Genomic DNA, 16,313 nt, shown 5'->3' on the forward strand with positions numbered 1-16,313 from the left:
GCTACAGTGAAGAGAAGCAGAGCTTTGGGATTAGAGAGATTTAGGTTAAATTTCTGGTTCAGCTACATACCTATGTAACCTCTCCATGCCTCAGTTTACTTGCTTTTGCCAAAAAAAAAAAAAAAAAAAGTTACTTCCTCCAAAGGATTCTCCTAAAAAGAAACTCAAAGGTCTCCCAAAGAAACCAAGGTTGCTAGGTACTTTAGTCTTGTTTCAAATCTCAGTAAACTAGAAATGGCTAAATTTGCAGCCTATTTCATAGCCACTAATGCTCTATGGTATCATCTACCAAAATATGTTTTCAAAACGTACATGTAAAAACACATCCCTCATTTGGCAAAGTACACAAATCTCACTGACTCAAAACATTTAGGAAATTAAGACCCAGGCTTCATTAGTCCCAGGTTTTTCCAGCCTATGCTGGGTACTGTCTGATGGTGCAGAATCAGGAAAGAAGAACAGAGAAGTGACTTGGCCTGCTAAATTCAGTCTTCATATAAAAAAAGAAAATAAGTTAATTTCAAACTAAGAATTATAGATACTCTCAAATTACTTTTAAATCAAAGAGCTGGGCCGGGCGCGGTGGCTCAAGCCTGTAATCCCAGCACTTTGGGAGGCCGAGACGGGCGGATCACAAGGTCAGGAGATCGAGACCATCCTGGCTAACACGGCGAAACCCCGTCTCTACTAAAAACACAAAAAATTAGCCGGGCGAGGTGGCGGCGCCTGTGGTCCCAGCTGCTCGGGAGGCTGAGGCAGGAGAATGGCGGGAACCCGGGAGGCGGAGCTTGCAGTGAGCTGAGATCTGGCCACTGCACTCCAGCCTGGGCGACAGAGCGAGACTCCGTCTCAAAAAAAAAAAAAAAATAAATAAATAAATCAAAGAGCTGGTGCTCTAGGTGTAACAATGTTAAGAAGAATTAAAACAATAATTTGCGCAGAGGGCTGGTATCTTAGTCCATTTTGTGGCGCTATAAAAGCATATCTGAAACTAGGTAACTTACAAAGAAAAAGGGTTTATTTAGCTCACAGTTCCACAGACTTAGAAATTCAAGGGCATGGCCGGGCGCGGTGGCTCAAGCCTGTAATCCCAGCACTTTGGGAGGCCGAGACGGGCGGATCACAAGGTCAGGAGATCGAGACCATCCTGGCTAACCCGGTGAAACCCCGTCTCTACTAAAAAATACAAAAAACTAGCCGGGCGCGGTGGCGGGCGCCTGTAGTCCCAACTACTCGGGAGGCTGAGGCAGGAGAATGGCGTGAACCCGGGAGGCGGAGCTTGCAGTGAGCTGAGATCCGGCCACTGCACTCCAGCCTGGGGGACAGAGCGAGACTCCGTCTCAAAAAAAAAAAAAAAAAAAAAAGAAATTCAAGGGCATGGCCCCGATTCCTAGCAAAGGATTTTATTCTGTGTCCCAACAGGGCAGAGGAGGTCAAAGGAGAAGCAGACAGGTGTAAAGAAGAGAAACCTGAGGAGGGTCCTGAAATTATAACAACCCACTCTGAGGGGAATGAATCCATTACTAGGAGAACTAATCCAATTCCCCAAGAGTGAGAATGGAAACTCATTCACTACTACAAAAATAGCACCAAGCCGTTTATGAAGGATCTGCCTCCACAACCCAAACACCTCCCAACACCATCACATTAGGGATCAAAGTTCAACACAAGTTTTGGCGAGGACAAACAAACCATATCCAAACCCCAGCAGCAGGGATGAGAGGCTTCATTAATCTGAAAAAATGTTTCTGTATAAGCAAAATGAGATGGCTAGACTGGCACTTAATTCAAACAAAGTAGAAAGAACAACAGGGGTAGGCCCTATGCAAACTCATAAAAAATGGTAAGATTTGAGACTTGAAAGGACCTCACTGATATCCACTTGAACTGCCAAGAATGGAGCACTAGGTGTTCAGATGGTATGTTCTGGAGAGCAATAGCTAGCAATTTTAATTTTTACTTCCTATTATCTTTATTTTAAGAATAAATGAAAAAGAATAGCCAAGAATGGTGTCATGTGCCTGTAGTTCCAACTACTTGTGAGGCTGAGGTGGGAGAATCACTTGAGCCTGGGAGGTACAGATTGCAATGAGCTATGATCATGCCACTGTACTCCAGCCTGAGTGACAAAGCAAGACAATGTCTTAAAAAATAATAATAATACGCCAGGCACAGTGGCCCACGCCTGTAATCCCAGCCCTTTGGGAGGCTGAGGCAGGCAGATCACTTGAGGTCAGGAGTTGGAGACCAACCTGGCCAACATGGTGCAACCCCGTCTCTACCCAAAATACAAAAATCAGCCAGGTGCTGTGACACACACATGTAATTCCAGCTACTCGGGAGGCTGAGACAGGAGAATCGCTTGAATCTGGGAGGTGGAGGTTGGAGTGAGTTGAGATCACACCACCATACTGCAGCCTGGGTGACAGAGCGAGACTCCATCTCCAAAAATAAACAAACAAACAGACAAATGAAAATCATTGTATCTAAAGCACAGTGTATATAAATTTCATACAGGTGAGATAAAGATGGAAATAATTAGGCAGAATGACACCTATAATTCTTTAATCAGCAGACATACAAAGTTTCACAATGAAAGAAAAGAAAAATATTAATGAACAATGTAAAACATGCTGGGAATATACTGGAAGGCAGGAGAATTGCTTGAACCCGGGAGGCGGAGGTTGCAGTGAGCCGAGATCACGCCACTGCACTCCAGCCTGGGTGACAGTGAAAGACTCCATTTCAAAAAAAAAACAGCCTTTCATATAAGGGCACTTCCATTTGAGAAGCTGTACTACATATAAAGCTGCTTTATTAAGTGCACTTCTCTTTAAGACTGATTAAAGAGAAACAGGTAATTAAGTCCTTAATAGCAAAAATGTCTCCTTTCTGACATCATAAAACAGCACTAGTAAACGATACATTACAGAAAGTATCTAATAATACCTTTTCTACAGATGAGACAATTCAGAGCTAACCAGCAAAGGTAAACTGCTTTTGAAAGTCCTATGGCTATGAAGGGTAGAAACAAAGGTAGAATCTAAGTTTCAACTTCTCAAATACAATGATGTTAATGCAGTCTGTAAGAATCACTTTTGATACCAAGAAACAAAGAGACTGAAAGTAACAAGACAGAAAAGTGATTCAGTGTAAACAGAAACCAGGCCCTGCCCCGTGGCTCACACCTGTAATCCCAGCACTTTAGGAGGCAGACGTGGGTGGATCACTTGAGCCAAGGAGTTCGAGACCAGCCTGGGAAATAAGGTGAAACCCCGTCTCTACTAAAAATACAAAAATTAGCAGGGCACAGCGGTATGTGCCTGTAGTCCCAGCTACCCGAGAGGCTAAGGCAGGAGGATCACATGAGTTCAGGAGGTGGAGGCTGAGGTTGCAGTAAGCCAAGATCATGCCACTAAACTCTAGCCTGGGCAACAGAGGCAGACTCCATCTCAACAACAACAAAAAAAGTAAACAGAAACCTAACAGCATCTGAAATAGTATACTAATATAAGATAGACTTTAAGACACAAAATGTTATATAAGACAAAAAGGACATTTTATAAAGATAAAAGGTTCAATACAACAAAAAGATGTAACAATTATAAACATATAAGCAACAACAGAGTCTCTAAATATATAAAGCAAAAACAGAACTGAAGGAATAATTCAACAATAATAGTTGGAGATTTCAATACCCCACTTTCAATGAAGGAGAGAACTATGCAAAAGATAAACAAGGAAGTAGACAACTTGAACGACCCTATCCAATAAGAACAGAAAACTTATTTTTCTCAAATGCACAAAGAACGTTGTCTGGAATAGACCACATGTTAGGCAACAAAACAAGTCTTAATTTAAAAATACGGAAATCACACAAATTACCTTCTCTGATTACAATGAAATGTAACTAAAAATCAGTAAAAGAAGAAAATCTTTAAAGTTTACATATTTATGAAAATTCACAATAACATCCTCTTAAATAGCCAATGAGTCAAAGAAGAAATCACAACAGAAATTACAAAGTACAGGGGCTGGGCTCAGTGGCTCATGCCTGTAATCCCAGCACTTTGGGAGGCCAAGGCAGGTGGATCACCTGAGGTCAGGAGTTCGAGATGAGCCTGGCCAACATAGTGAAATCCCATCTCTACTTAAAAAAACAAAACAAAACAAAACAAAAACCACACATACAACAAAAAAAATAAGCCAGGAGTGGTGGTGGGTGCCTGTAATCCCAGGTACTTGGGATTACAGGAGGCTGAGGCAAGAGAATGGCTTGAACCCAGGAGGCAGAGGTTGCAGTGAGCCAAGATCGCACCACTGCACTTCAGCCTGGGCAACAAGTGTGAAACTTCATCTCAAAAAAAAAGAAAGAAAGAAAGAAAGAAAAGAAAAGAAAAGAAAAAATTACAAAGTACTTTGAGAAGAACAGAAACATAAATAAATATATCAAAACTTATGGAATGTCACAAAAGCAGTACTGAGGGAAATTCATAGAGCTGTAAACACCTACATTACTAAATAAGATCTCAAATAACATACACTATCTTAAAACAACTAGGAAAAAAAAGCAAATTTAACCCAAAGCAAGCAGAAGGAAAAAATGAAGATTAGAGTGGAGAGAAATTATAGAACAGAAAAACAAAGAATCAATGAAACAAAAAAGCTGGTTCTTTGAAGAGACAAAATTGACAAGCCTTTACCTGGACTGACTTTAAAACAAGAAAAGCAAGTGGATGAAATTACTATAATCAGTAATGAAAATGAGGACATTACTATTGACAGTTATGAGAGAACACTATGAACTTAAAAAGATAGCTTTGAGATATAATTCACATAATATAGAATTCACCAATTTATTGAGATGTAATTCACATAATATAAAATTCACCCATTGAAGGAGTACAATTCAATGAAATTTAGCATATCAACAGATACGTGCAACCATCCCTATGGTAAAATTTAAAACATTTTCATTACTTCAAAGAGGTATCCTTTCGCAATCAACCCCAAATCCTCCATTCCACCTATGCAGAGCAACCATTAATCTACTTTGTTTTTATAGATTTCCCTCTTCAGGACTTTTCTTATAAATGCAATCATATAGTATATTGGCTATTTTCACTGGCTTTTCACTTACCAAATGTTTCCAAATTCATCCATGATGTGGCATATGTCAATACTTCATTCCTTTTTATAGCCAAGTAACATTCCATTGTATGGATATACTACATTTTGCTTATCACACATCAGATGATGGACATTCCAGTTGTTTCCCCTTTTTGTTGTTATAAGTTTTTTGCCAACAAATTAGATAGTCTACACGAAACGAATAAATTCCTATAAGACACAAACTACCAAAACTGACTCATTAAGAAATGTTTAAATCTCAGTAGAATTATAACGAGTTAAGAGACAGAATCAGGGCTGGGTGCGGTGGCTCACACCGGTAATCCCAACACTTTGGGAGGCCGAGGCGGGTGGTTCACAAGATCAGGAGATCAAGACCAGCCTGGCCAACACAGTGAAACCCCGTCTCTACTAAAATACAAAAATTAGCCAGGTGTGGTGGCACGCACCTGTAGTCCCAGCTACTGCAGGGGCTGAGGCGGAAGAATTGCTTGAACCCAGGAGGCAGAGGTTGCAGTGAGCCAAGACCACACCACTGCACTCCAATCTGGGTGACAGAGTGAGACACCGTCTCAAAAAAAAAAAAAAAGAAAAGAAAAGAAAAAAAAGAAAAAGAGAGACAGAATCGGTAATCAAGAAAGTAAGAAAAGCCCAGGATGTGATGGCTTTACCAGTAAATATTACCAAATGCTTAAAGAAGAATTAACTCCAAAGCTCCTCAAACTTTTCTTAAAAAAAAAAAAAAAAAAAGAACAATTCCTAACTTATTCTTTGAGGCTGGTATTACCTTAATACCAAAACTAGACAAAGATATCACAGAAAAAAAAACTACAAACAATCTATGAATACAGATGCAAAAATCTTCAACAAAACACTAGCAAACTGAATCTGATAGCATGTTAAATGGATTATTTACAAAGGCCAAGTTGTATTTATCAAAATAAAAACCAAAAAACAACAACAAAAAAAAGGTAGGGTGGTTCAACATGTGAGAATCAATTACAGAATAAACTAAAACTTTGGACTGCAGTTGATGATGATGTGTTAAAGTAGGTTTATCAACAAATGTACCACTCTGGTATGGGATATTGATCGTCGTGGGGGAAACTGTGCATGTGGGGGGTAGTCAGGTGGTATGCAGGAACTCCGTAATGTCTACCAAATTTTGCTATGAACCTAAAACTGCTCTAAAACATAAAGTCTACTAAGAAAAAAAAAAAAAACGGGGAGGTGGGCCATGAATCTGAGTAGGTATTTCCCAAAGAAGACATAAAAATGGCCAATAAACACATGATATTCAAGATTATTAATCATCAATGCAAATACAAACCCCAACATCAAACCACTAGACTGGCTATTAAAGGTAAAAATAGAAAAATAAGTATTGACAAGGATGTGAAGAACTTAGAAATGTCATACATTATGGGTAGGAACATAAAATGGTATAGCCACTATGAAAAACAGGCTGGCAGTTTCTCAAAAAGGTAAACAAAATTACCATGTAACTCAGCAATTCTACCCCTAGGTATATACCCAATCAAAAGAAGTGAAAACCCTCTGTTCACAAAAAAGCTTGTATATAAGTGTTCATAGCAGCATTTTTCATAGTAGTGTAAAAGTGGAAACAAAATGTCCATGAATTGACAGATAAATATAATTGGGTATATGACAGATAAATATAATTGGTTATATCCACCCAAAGAAATAGTCAGCACTGACAAGAATGAGGTACTGATGGATGCTACAACATGGATGAACCTTGAAAACATGCTAAGTCAAAGAAGCAGACACAAAAGGCCACATATTACATGATTCTGTTTATATTAAATGTCCAGAATAGGCAAACCCATAGACACAGAAAGCAGATTGTTAGTGGGTACCACAGCTGAAGAGCAAAAGGACTGGGGAGTGACCGCTTAATAAGTATGTGATTTCCTGTTGGGATGAGGAAAATGTTCTGGAATTAGATAGTGGTGATAGACACACAGCATTGTAAATAGAGCAGAAGCTATTATACTTTTAAGCAGTTAAAATGAGGAATTTTATGTTACAGGATTTTCTCCTCAGCTAAGAAAACCCACAAAACAATGAACTGAAACCCATTCAGCAACATATAAATTAACATAATCATAAGTCATTTCTTTTTTTTCACCTACAGTTCCATCCATCTTTCAGTATTCTTCTGTCTATTCAAAACCTGGATCTACAAACAGTAACCAGATAATTCACAACTGTAATACCATTAACAATTACAAGACAATTTTTTTAGTTCTAGCTACCAAAAGAAACAGACAAGAGAAAACAAATCATGTACTAATCTTAAAAGACAAGTTTATACTGATCATTGTACTCACTTTTTAGTGCAGGTAAACCCAATTACTTGAGTAAGCTGACAGGAATACAAACATATATTAACCCTGTCCCTTGAAAGCAGCAGTGACTCACCAAGCTTCTCTGGCTCATCGGGCCCTGTGCCCGCAATGCAGCTGCTCTCCAGGCCGTAGGTGGGATCCACTTTCCCAGAGGCTCGTGCTGCTTCTTGTACTTTCTTGACATGAGCTTCAACCAATTCCAGCGGTACCTCCTCCCGGACCCGAGAAAACTCCTCTGGTTCAAGAATAAAAATGGAACAGCAATCTAACTTTGCACAAAAATTTGCTTCAGTGTAAAACCACCATCGGGAAACCCAACACAATATTATTGTCTTAGGTGTAGCAACCTCTTCAGGCTCTCAGTCCCTCTACACCAGCAAAATGAGAGGACTAAATGAGATTTAAAAAAATAATAATGAAATTCTATGGCTCTACATTTTATCCTACACATCACAGAGCCTTGATATAAGAGATCTTTCAACTCATACCAGCAATAATCAAAACTGCTGTCCATATTTTAACTTTGCTTACTAGATTAATAAATCAAAAAAACAAAAACAGCAAGGATTAAACACCCATAAAACCAAGAAAGAGTTCTATGATGTGACGAAGTTCTAGTTATAATTAATGTGTAACCCATGAATATCAAATGACTTCCTTTGCTAGTTATACCAAATTATAAATTAATCACAAAATATACAATAAAAAACCTCTGTCCCTCCAATTCCTAAAGCTCTTAATTTTAAGACGCATTACTTAAAAATTTTGTAATACTTCCACAAAGAATATGGTATCTTTCACAGGTAATATCTGATTTTTGTTATTTACATTAAAAGAAATGAATGTAATGGCTGGTAATATTCAAATTGAGATAAACTGAGTTTTTCTGTTGAGGAGATGGTTTAGGGAAGTCCGTACCCAAAGCCGCTTTTGCTGCAGCAGATGCCACGCGAGGGTCCACCACAGATGCCAAAAAAGCAACAGTACTCATGACTGGATTTCCTGACTGACTAAAGGGGACAGGCTGGTAAGCCAAAGGCCCAAGGGAAGCATCTGAATTCTCAAGGTATGGGTCCTCAATGGGAAGTCTCAAAAAGTGGAGGATGCATTCATCCTGAGTACGACTTCCAACATGTTCCGACACTTTGTTCCAATCATCCTTATACATCTCCAGGGCCTAAAACAGAAAAAACAGATGCTTTAATGTCCAGTAACAAGAAAGTAATGTGTAATATTAGAAGTTCTTTATATAGCTTTTAAAAAAAAAAAATTAATGCAAATAGTTAAGCATAAATAGAAAGATTTGATGGCTTTCTTTATATTATTTTCAATCAGGCAAGAAAAATAAATAAAAGACATGCATACTATAAAGAAAGAAGTATTCCAAGCATGGTGGCTCACGCCTGTAATCCCAGCACTTTCGGAGGCAGATCACCTGAGGTCAGGAGTTCGAGATCAGCCTGGCCAATGACATGGTGAAACTCCCTCTCTACTAAAAATACAAAAATTAGCCGGGCATGGTGGTGTGTGTCTGTATTCCCAGCTACTCAGGAGGCTGAGGTGCAAGAATCGCTTGAACCCAGGAGGCAGAGGTTGCAGTGAGCCGAGATTGCATCACTGCACTCCAGCCTGGGCGGCAAGAGTGATAGAAAGAAAGAAAACAGGGAAGGAAGGGAGGGAGGGAGGGAGGAAGGGCTGATATTTTTACTAATATAGAGAGACATGACTGTTTATATAGAAAATTCCAAGGAAGCTATAAAAAAAAGTACTAAAACTAAACAGCTGAGCAAAGTCAAAGGATAGAAGGGCAATAAACTCAACTATATATCCATATATAATAGCAATGAAAAATTTTAAACATGAAGAAAAAAAGTATTTAAAGTAATATAAAAACTGGGTGTGGGGGCACACATCTGTAGTCCCAGCTACTCAGGGGGCTCAGGCGAGAGGATCTCTTCAGCCCAGGAGTTCAAGGCTAGCCTGACAAACACAGCAAGACCCTGTCTTAAATAGCATAATTAAATACTTAGGAGGAGGAATAAACATAATAAAGAATGTATAAGAGTAACAGACTGGAATGAGTAAAACATGAGAGAACTAAAAGACCCAAATAAAATAACGAAGAGATATATTGTGTTCATTCACCAGAAGTCTCAGTATTAAGATGTCAATTATTTCCAAGTAGAACTTTAGATTCAATACAATTCCAGTCAAACTCCAAGTAGGCTTCTTTTTAGTAGAAATTGATAAACTGATTCTAAAATTTATAAACTACATACATTTCTAGTTGTATAATTTATTATTTTTTCAGAGAAAATCCTGAAAGAAACCAACAAAAAGTTTAAAAGGAGTCTCCAAGGGAAAAATGGATAGAACAGTAGAAAGAAAACCACAACTATGTGGTGCTAAGAAAGTTGAGGAATTAATTGGATAACAAGAATTTATTTAGTGGCATACTGAAGTTGCTACTCTAACACCATTCTCTCCAGGACCATGGTTCTCAATGAAGAGTAATTTTTGCCCCCTTGAGGACATTGGCAATGTCTGCAAACATTCTGGTGGACCCAACTGGGGAAGTGCTGCTGGTATCTAAGAACAAGGAGGGGCCATATATGCTGTAAAACATATATGAACCCTCCACTCCAACAACAAAAAAACTAGCCCAAATGTCAATATTGAATGCTCCAACTGAAAAACCTTGCATTAGAGCCTAATTTGCTGATCTACACTGTGAGATTGAGCTTTCTATAACAATAGTTGTCTCCATGTTTTACTTTTTCAGTTAATTATTTTACTTCAAAGTTTGTTTGTTATTTTTTAATTTTTAGAGATGGGTTCTCACTATATTGCCCAGGATGGTCACGGACTTCTGAATTCAAACAATCTTCCCACCTCAGCCTCCCAAAGTGCTGAGATTACAGGTGTGAAATACTGTGCCTGGCCATCAATTAATTCTTAACTCTGGGTTCCAACTGCTGCTCAGGCTTTCATTTCTGCTGGAATAATATAGGACTTCTCAAAACCCAAGCCAGCAAACGGTCTGAGTCATTAAATCCCTTGAAACACTAGGCTAATTCTAGGTTTCCTCTGGATATTCAGTGACCTCTGGATATTCAGTAACCTCAGGTAGTTTCAGAAGGAATTACTTTTTGAAAGACCCAGATTGTAAGAAAAAAGAAAAATAAATCTATCTCACGCAGGTCCATGGAAGTAGAAATATATCTACTGGGGCTGTATTATGTTTCTAATTATAAATAGGGATTTTCTAGGCATGCTCTATCACGCCCTTTTCCAATGAAGTTTTTATTTTAAAAATATTTTTTCATGTTCCTTTCGCCAGGGAACAATAAGAAAGTTCAAGTTTTTTTTCCAGAATAAAGGTGGAGTTGGGGAACCTTCTGAGATACAAAATCCAAGCAAGAATCAGCATCCAGAAGAGCACAGAGTGGAGAATCAGTAAATGTCTGAGCCTGGGAACTGAGAGTAATGTTAGTAAGAGAGGAAAATAAAGAGATGTTTTGAAAAGAGAATACACTGGCCAGGAAGGAGAATGATTCAATTAAAGGTTCAATTAAAGGTTTTTAGTAAGTATCTTATAATACTACAAAACAGCTTCATTCATTCAATTAAAGGTTTTTAGTAAGTATCTTATAATACTACAAAACAGCTTTATTCATCCTGCCATAACCCAGGTTCAGGTCTTCATCATCACTCAACCTGGATACGTTCTCTCTCTCTCTCTCTCTCTCTCTTTTTTTTTTTAGAGACACGGTCTTGCTATATTGCCCAGGCTGCTGTCCAACTTCTGGCCTCAAGTGATCCTTCCATCTCGGCCTCATAAATTGATTCTTATAATTACCTTTTTATACTTTAATTTCATCCTTCTCCAAGCTGCTAGAGTGAAATATGTTTTATGTAAAACACTCTTTCTCTCCTGCCTAAAACTATTTCATTATGTGTCATTATCTTATGAAACTAAGCCAAACATGATCAGGACACTGCCTACTTCTCCCACCCTATTCCCTACTCTTTTTGTTTCAAGAATACACAGGTCCCACTGATATATTCCTACTAGGTATTGTGCCTATGAACCATTTGTTCTGCACTGGAAACATCATGTTTTAGGACCAACACAGCTATACCATTCCCAGAAGGCTGCTCATTGTCTTATCTACCTGGTCTGTTTGCAAAGCAACTCCTCTGTACAGCTCTTGTGCTCCGGACATACCTCTAATCATAAAGTTGGGAATTCTGCATTCAAGCTTTGTGTTTTATCTTTCTCTGTCACCTAGTAGACTATGAATTCCTTAAAGGTACAGACTATGTCCTATAGATCTCAACATGCAGTGTCTGTCATAGTGTCCGACACACAATACCTAATAAAGTTTACTGAACTCAAACCACAGGAAACTGAACTAAACCAAAAAAGAAATCTGACTTTGCTAAGGCTCTCAAATGTAAAAAGGCTGACTATTTTTTAATTAAAAAAAAAAAAAAAGGCTTCTCCTAAACCAAGCTTATCCAACCTGCGGCCTGCAGCCCGCATGTGGCCCAGGATGGCGCTGAATGTGACCCATACAAATTCATAAACTTTCTTAAAACACTATGAGATTTTCTGGGGGATTTTTTTCTTTTAAGCTCATCAGCTATTGTTAGTGTTAGTGTATTTTATGTGTGGTCCAAGACGGTTCTTCCAGTGTGGCCCAGGGAAGCCAAAAGATTGAACATCTCTGTCCTTAAGAAAAGTTTTTTAATAGAAGATTTACTATTCCTCTTAGTGTAGTTCAAAAGTACATAGAATGAAATATTTCCTGGGTTGCGTATCAAGAAAAAGTATGTAAGTGCATGCACACTGTGAGGAAATCTTGCATGTTGGTTACTAAATATCTTCTAATGCTATGTTTCCTGTAATTTAGCTGGCATAAAAAAATGAGAAAAGGCTGGGCGCGGTGGCTCACGCCTGTAATCCCAGCACTCTGGGAGGCCGAGGCGGGACGATAACAAGGTCAGGAGATCAAGACCATCCTGGCTAACATGGTGAAACCCTGTCTCTACTAAAACTACAAAAAAAGTAGCCGGGCTTGGTGGCGGGCACCTGTAGTCCCAGCTACTTGGGAGGCTGAGACAGGAGAACAGGGTGAACCCAGGAGGCAGAGCTTGCAGTGAGCCAAGATCATGCCACTGCACTCCAGCCTGGGTGACAGAGTGAGACTCCGTTTCAAAAAAGAAAAAAGAGAAAAACTCTTATAGTGATACATAAATGTTAATAAATTATAAGTTTTATTTCCAGGTATAGCCTTTATGTCTATTAATTATCTAAGGGAAAATAAATAGCATGAGAAAGCAAAGCATACATGACAAACACTAGAGTTATCAAGGGAGAATCAGTGAGCTTACAAATTCAAGTCTTGTCACTTTAAAGCCCAGGAATAATTACAAATGAACAGGAAGAATAGTGCAATCAGTTGTGGACTTAAAAGAAACTGTGAAGGCCAGGCGCGGTGGCTTGTGCCTGTAATCCCAGCACTTTGGGAGTCTGAGGCGGGCAGATCACGAAGTCAAGAGATCGAGACCATCCTGGCCAACATGGTGAAACCCTGTGTCTTGTGAAAATAACAAAAATTAGCTGGGCGTGGTGGTACGTGTCTGTAGTCCCAGCTACTGGGGAGGCTGAGGCAGGAGAATCGCATGATCCCAGGAGGCAGAGGTTGCAGTGAGCCGAGATCATACCACTGCACTCCAGCCTGGAAGACAGAGTGAGACTCCGTCTCAAAGAAAAAAGAAACTGTGTACCCAGCACAGTGGCTTACATCTGTAATCCAAGCACTTTGGGAGGCTGAGGCAGGAGGATCACTAGAGACCTGGAGTTCAAGACCAGCTTGGGCAGCGTAGCAAAACCCTGCCTCTATATTAAATAAGTATGTGTAAAAATATATAGATATGTATGTACATATATATTAATTTGAAAAAAAATTTTTGATCGCCTTAATCACTGTGGAATAGAGTGGCTCCATTATCTCTCTTTCCTTCTGATGCCCTGATTCTAACAACAGAATTTCAAACTTCCATAAAGACTGTGGTGGTCTTTTGTAGCTTCTTTTTGTTGTTGTGCTATTTTGTTTTTTCACCTCAAACTTCAGACTTTATATGCCTACTCATTCTAATGACACATTTTCAAGTAGAAATTCCCCATACCTTTTTACAACTGAAGTCTTATTCAAACAAGCCGTCGTCATCTCGATCTTACAGAGTAATTTCTTTTTAAAAAGTTAATATAAAATCTTACATTATCCTTCATTTCTACCAATTAAAGATCTTTCTTTTTCAAACTGCATTCCTTCATCTATTGTATACATTCCACTTTGACTATTTCCAAAACTGAAATGTTGCCTCCAATATTTACAATAAGATAACAAAGAAATGAACATGACCAGATATTAACCTTTAGCATTTACTCAAAAACTGTGCTTTGATAAAAGACTTTATGAAACAAGGTCTTTTAAAAATCAAAGCGGTGGGCTCAAGAATACAAAAAATATTTGGAATGCTTCCTGTGTGGTATATTTGTTTAATAAAATAGTATGCCAGCCTGAGCAACATGCTGAAACCCCATCTCTATTAAAAATACAAAAAAACTAGCCAGGCATGGTGGTGCACACCTGTAGTCCCAGCTACTCGAGAGGCTGAGCTGGGAGGATCGCCTGAGCTCGGCAAATTGAGGCTGCAGTGGACTGAGATTGTGCTACTGCACACTAGCATGGGGGAAGGGAGTAAAACCCTGTCTGGGGGGAAAAAAAAAAAGTACGAAGCTATTTTGAAAACAGCAAACCCCACTGAGTCTACCAGATTTATCAACGTATTAGAAAGAGACGATATTTGATTATAAATCCATTTAAAAATACTCATGTGACTTCATATTCTTAAGCTATTGAGTATCTCTAAATAAACTATATAAATGGAAGATGTTAGAGGTAAACACTGATGTGGAGAAGTCTTTTATTTCTCTTTGTGTAATCGCAAACAATTACTGTTGACTGAATTGCAAGTTTAAAAGAAAAATCAAACACTGCACAGATTCCACCTGCAAGAGAGAAAATGCACTATTGTGTAAGAATACTGTGGTTTTCTTGGATGTTTTGTTTTTTGTTTTTTTTTGAGACGGAGTCTCGCTTCGTTGCCCAGGCTGCAGTGCAGTGGCGTGATCTCTGCTCACTGCAAGCTCCGCCTCCCGGGTTCACGCCATTCTCCTGCCTCAGCCTCCCAAGTAGCTGAGACTACAGGCGCCTGCCACCACGCCTGGCTAATTTTTTGTATTTTTAGTAGAGACGGAGTTTCACTGTGTTAGCCAGGATGGTCTCGATCTCCTGACCTCGTGATTCGCCCGCCTTGACCTCCCAAAGTGCTGGGATTACAGGCGTGAGCCACCCCACCGGATGTCTTTAAACAGTAGTTCAGTTATTCTTACCTCACTTTTACTACCTACTAATCTTAAATGTGAAAAAGGAGAAAAGTTTCAGCGTCAATGTGCAGCATGAAAAAGAACAATTGTTGTCCTAGTCATTGTTATATAACTTACTTTCTCTCCAGAGCCCAAAGATTCCAAAATAGCAATACAGAAGTGTGTTTACAGTCACCCACAAGTACTGAAAACACGATTCATTTTAATTAATATTAAAATCTAGTAGATATGGCTATACAAAATAGTCCTGAAATTAAAAGTGAGTCAGTCAGTACCATAGGAAAGATAGTTAAATAAATAAGAAAAAAGTGAGTCAGCAAAGCTCTCTGCATATCACTGATACTGAATGGGCATATGAGAACATATTAAAGTAGAGGCAAAAGAACACACAACTAGGGATCGTTTTGATTTTGATCACAACAGAGAAAGACAAGGTTTGGGGGAGAAGGAGAAAACAGCAAGAAAAAGTAAAAGAGGAATGCAAAAAAGAAATGAAAATAGTTTGATGCACCAAGGATACTTCTACAGTAATTACAACAATTGGAACAACCTGAAAAACCAAATCAAAGCAGTACAGCAACCAAAATGTCACCAAGTCCACTCTACGTGGTCTGGGAACCCAGAGGGCACCAGGCTCTTTTAGGACTGTGATGTCAAACAATTTCCTTGATAATACTAAGGCACTACTACTGTCTTTTTCATTATGTCGACATCTGCATTCATGGTGCAAAAGGAGCGGCAACATCTTAGCATAAATCCAGGCAATGAAACCAATTGTCTTAGTAGTCACTTTATTCCTAATTGTCACACACTCACAACTTATTTTGTTGTGAGTGTGTGACAATTATGAATTAGCTTCACTTAAACATCCTCGATGAATCTATAAAAATTATCAATTTAATCGTCTAAATATCTAACTCCACGGTTTTAAAATTCTGTACTATCAATGGGAGATACAGAAAAGGATTTAAGTATCAACTATCAAAGCATGATGGCTGTTCTAAAGGAAAACACATGTGTGATTGAGTTTTGAGCTCCAGTGGACACTTTTTAAAACAGAATACTAAAGGTGAATTTAAAATGCTAGTCACAGGCCAGGCACAGTGGTTCATGCCTTAGTTCCAGAACTTTGGGAGGCCAAGGTGGAAGGATTACTTGAGTCCAGGAGTTTGAGACCAGCTGGACAACATGGTGAAAGCCCACTGCTACAAAAAATACAAAAATTAGCCAGGCATGGTGGCACATGCCTGTAGTCCCAGCTATTCAGGACTAAAGGTAAGAGGATCGCCTGAGCCTGGGAGGTAGAGGCTGCACTGAGCCATGATCAGGCCACTGCACTCCAGCCTGGGTGA

The 16,313-nt window shown here is 39.0% G+C and overlaps 1 protein-coding gene across 2 annotated transcripts in view; it reads right to left on the reverse strand.

Moving 5' to 3' along the window:
• Nucleotides 1-16,313, reverse strand: part of SMARCC1 (SWI/SNF related BAF chromatin remodeling complex subunit C1) — a 194,554-nt gene that overhangs the window by 71,992 nt on the left and 106,249 nt on the right. For both annotated transcript variants that reach the window (XM_045386359.3, XM_045386358.3), the window contains 2 exons: nucleotides 8,421-8,679; nucleotides 7,576-7,737 (listed from right to left, as the gene is read on the reverse strand). In XM_045386359.3, coding sequence (XP_045242294.1) covers nucleotides 7,576-7,737; nucleotides 8,421-8,679 — 421 coding nt within the window. The remainder of the gene's footprint in view (nucleotides 1-7,575; nucleotides 7,738-8,420; nucleotides 8,680-16,313) is intronic.

This window comes from Macaca fascicularis, chromosome 2 (assembly GCF_037993035.2).
Source record: "Macaca fascicularis isolate 582-1 chromosome 2, T2T-MFA8v1.1".
NCBI classification, from domain to species: Eukaryota; Metazoa; Chordata; class Mammalia; order Primates; family Cercopithecidae; genus Macaca; species Macaca fascicularis.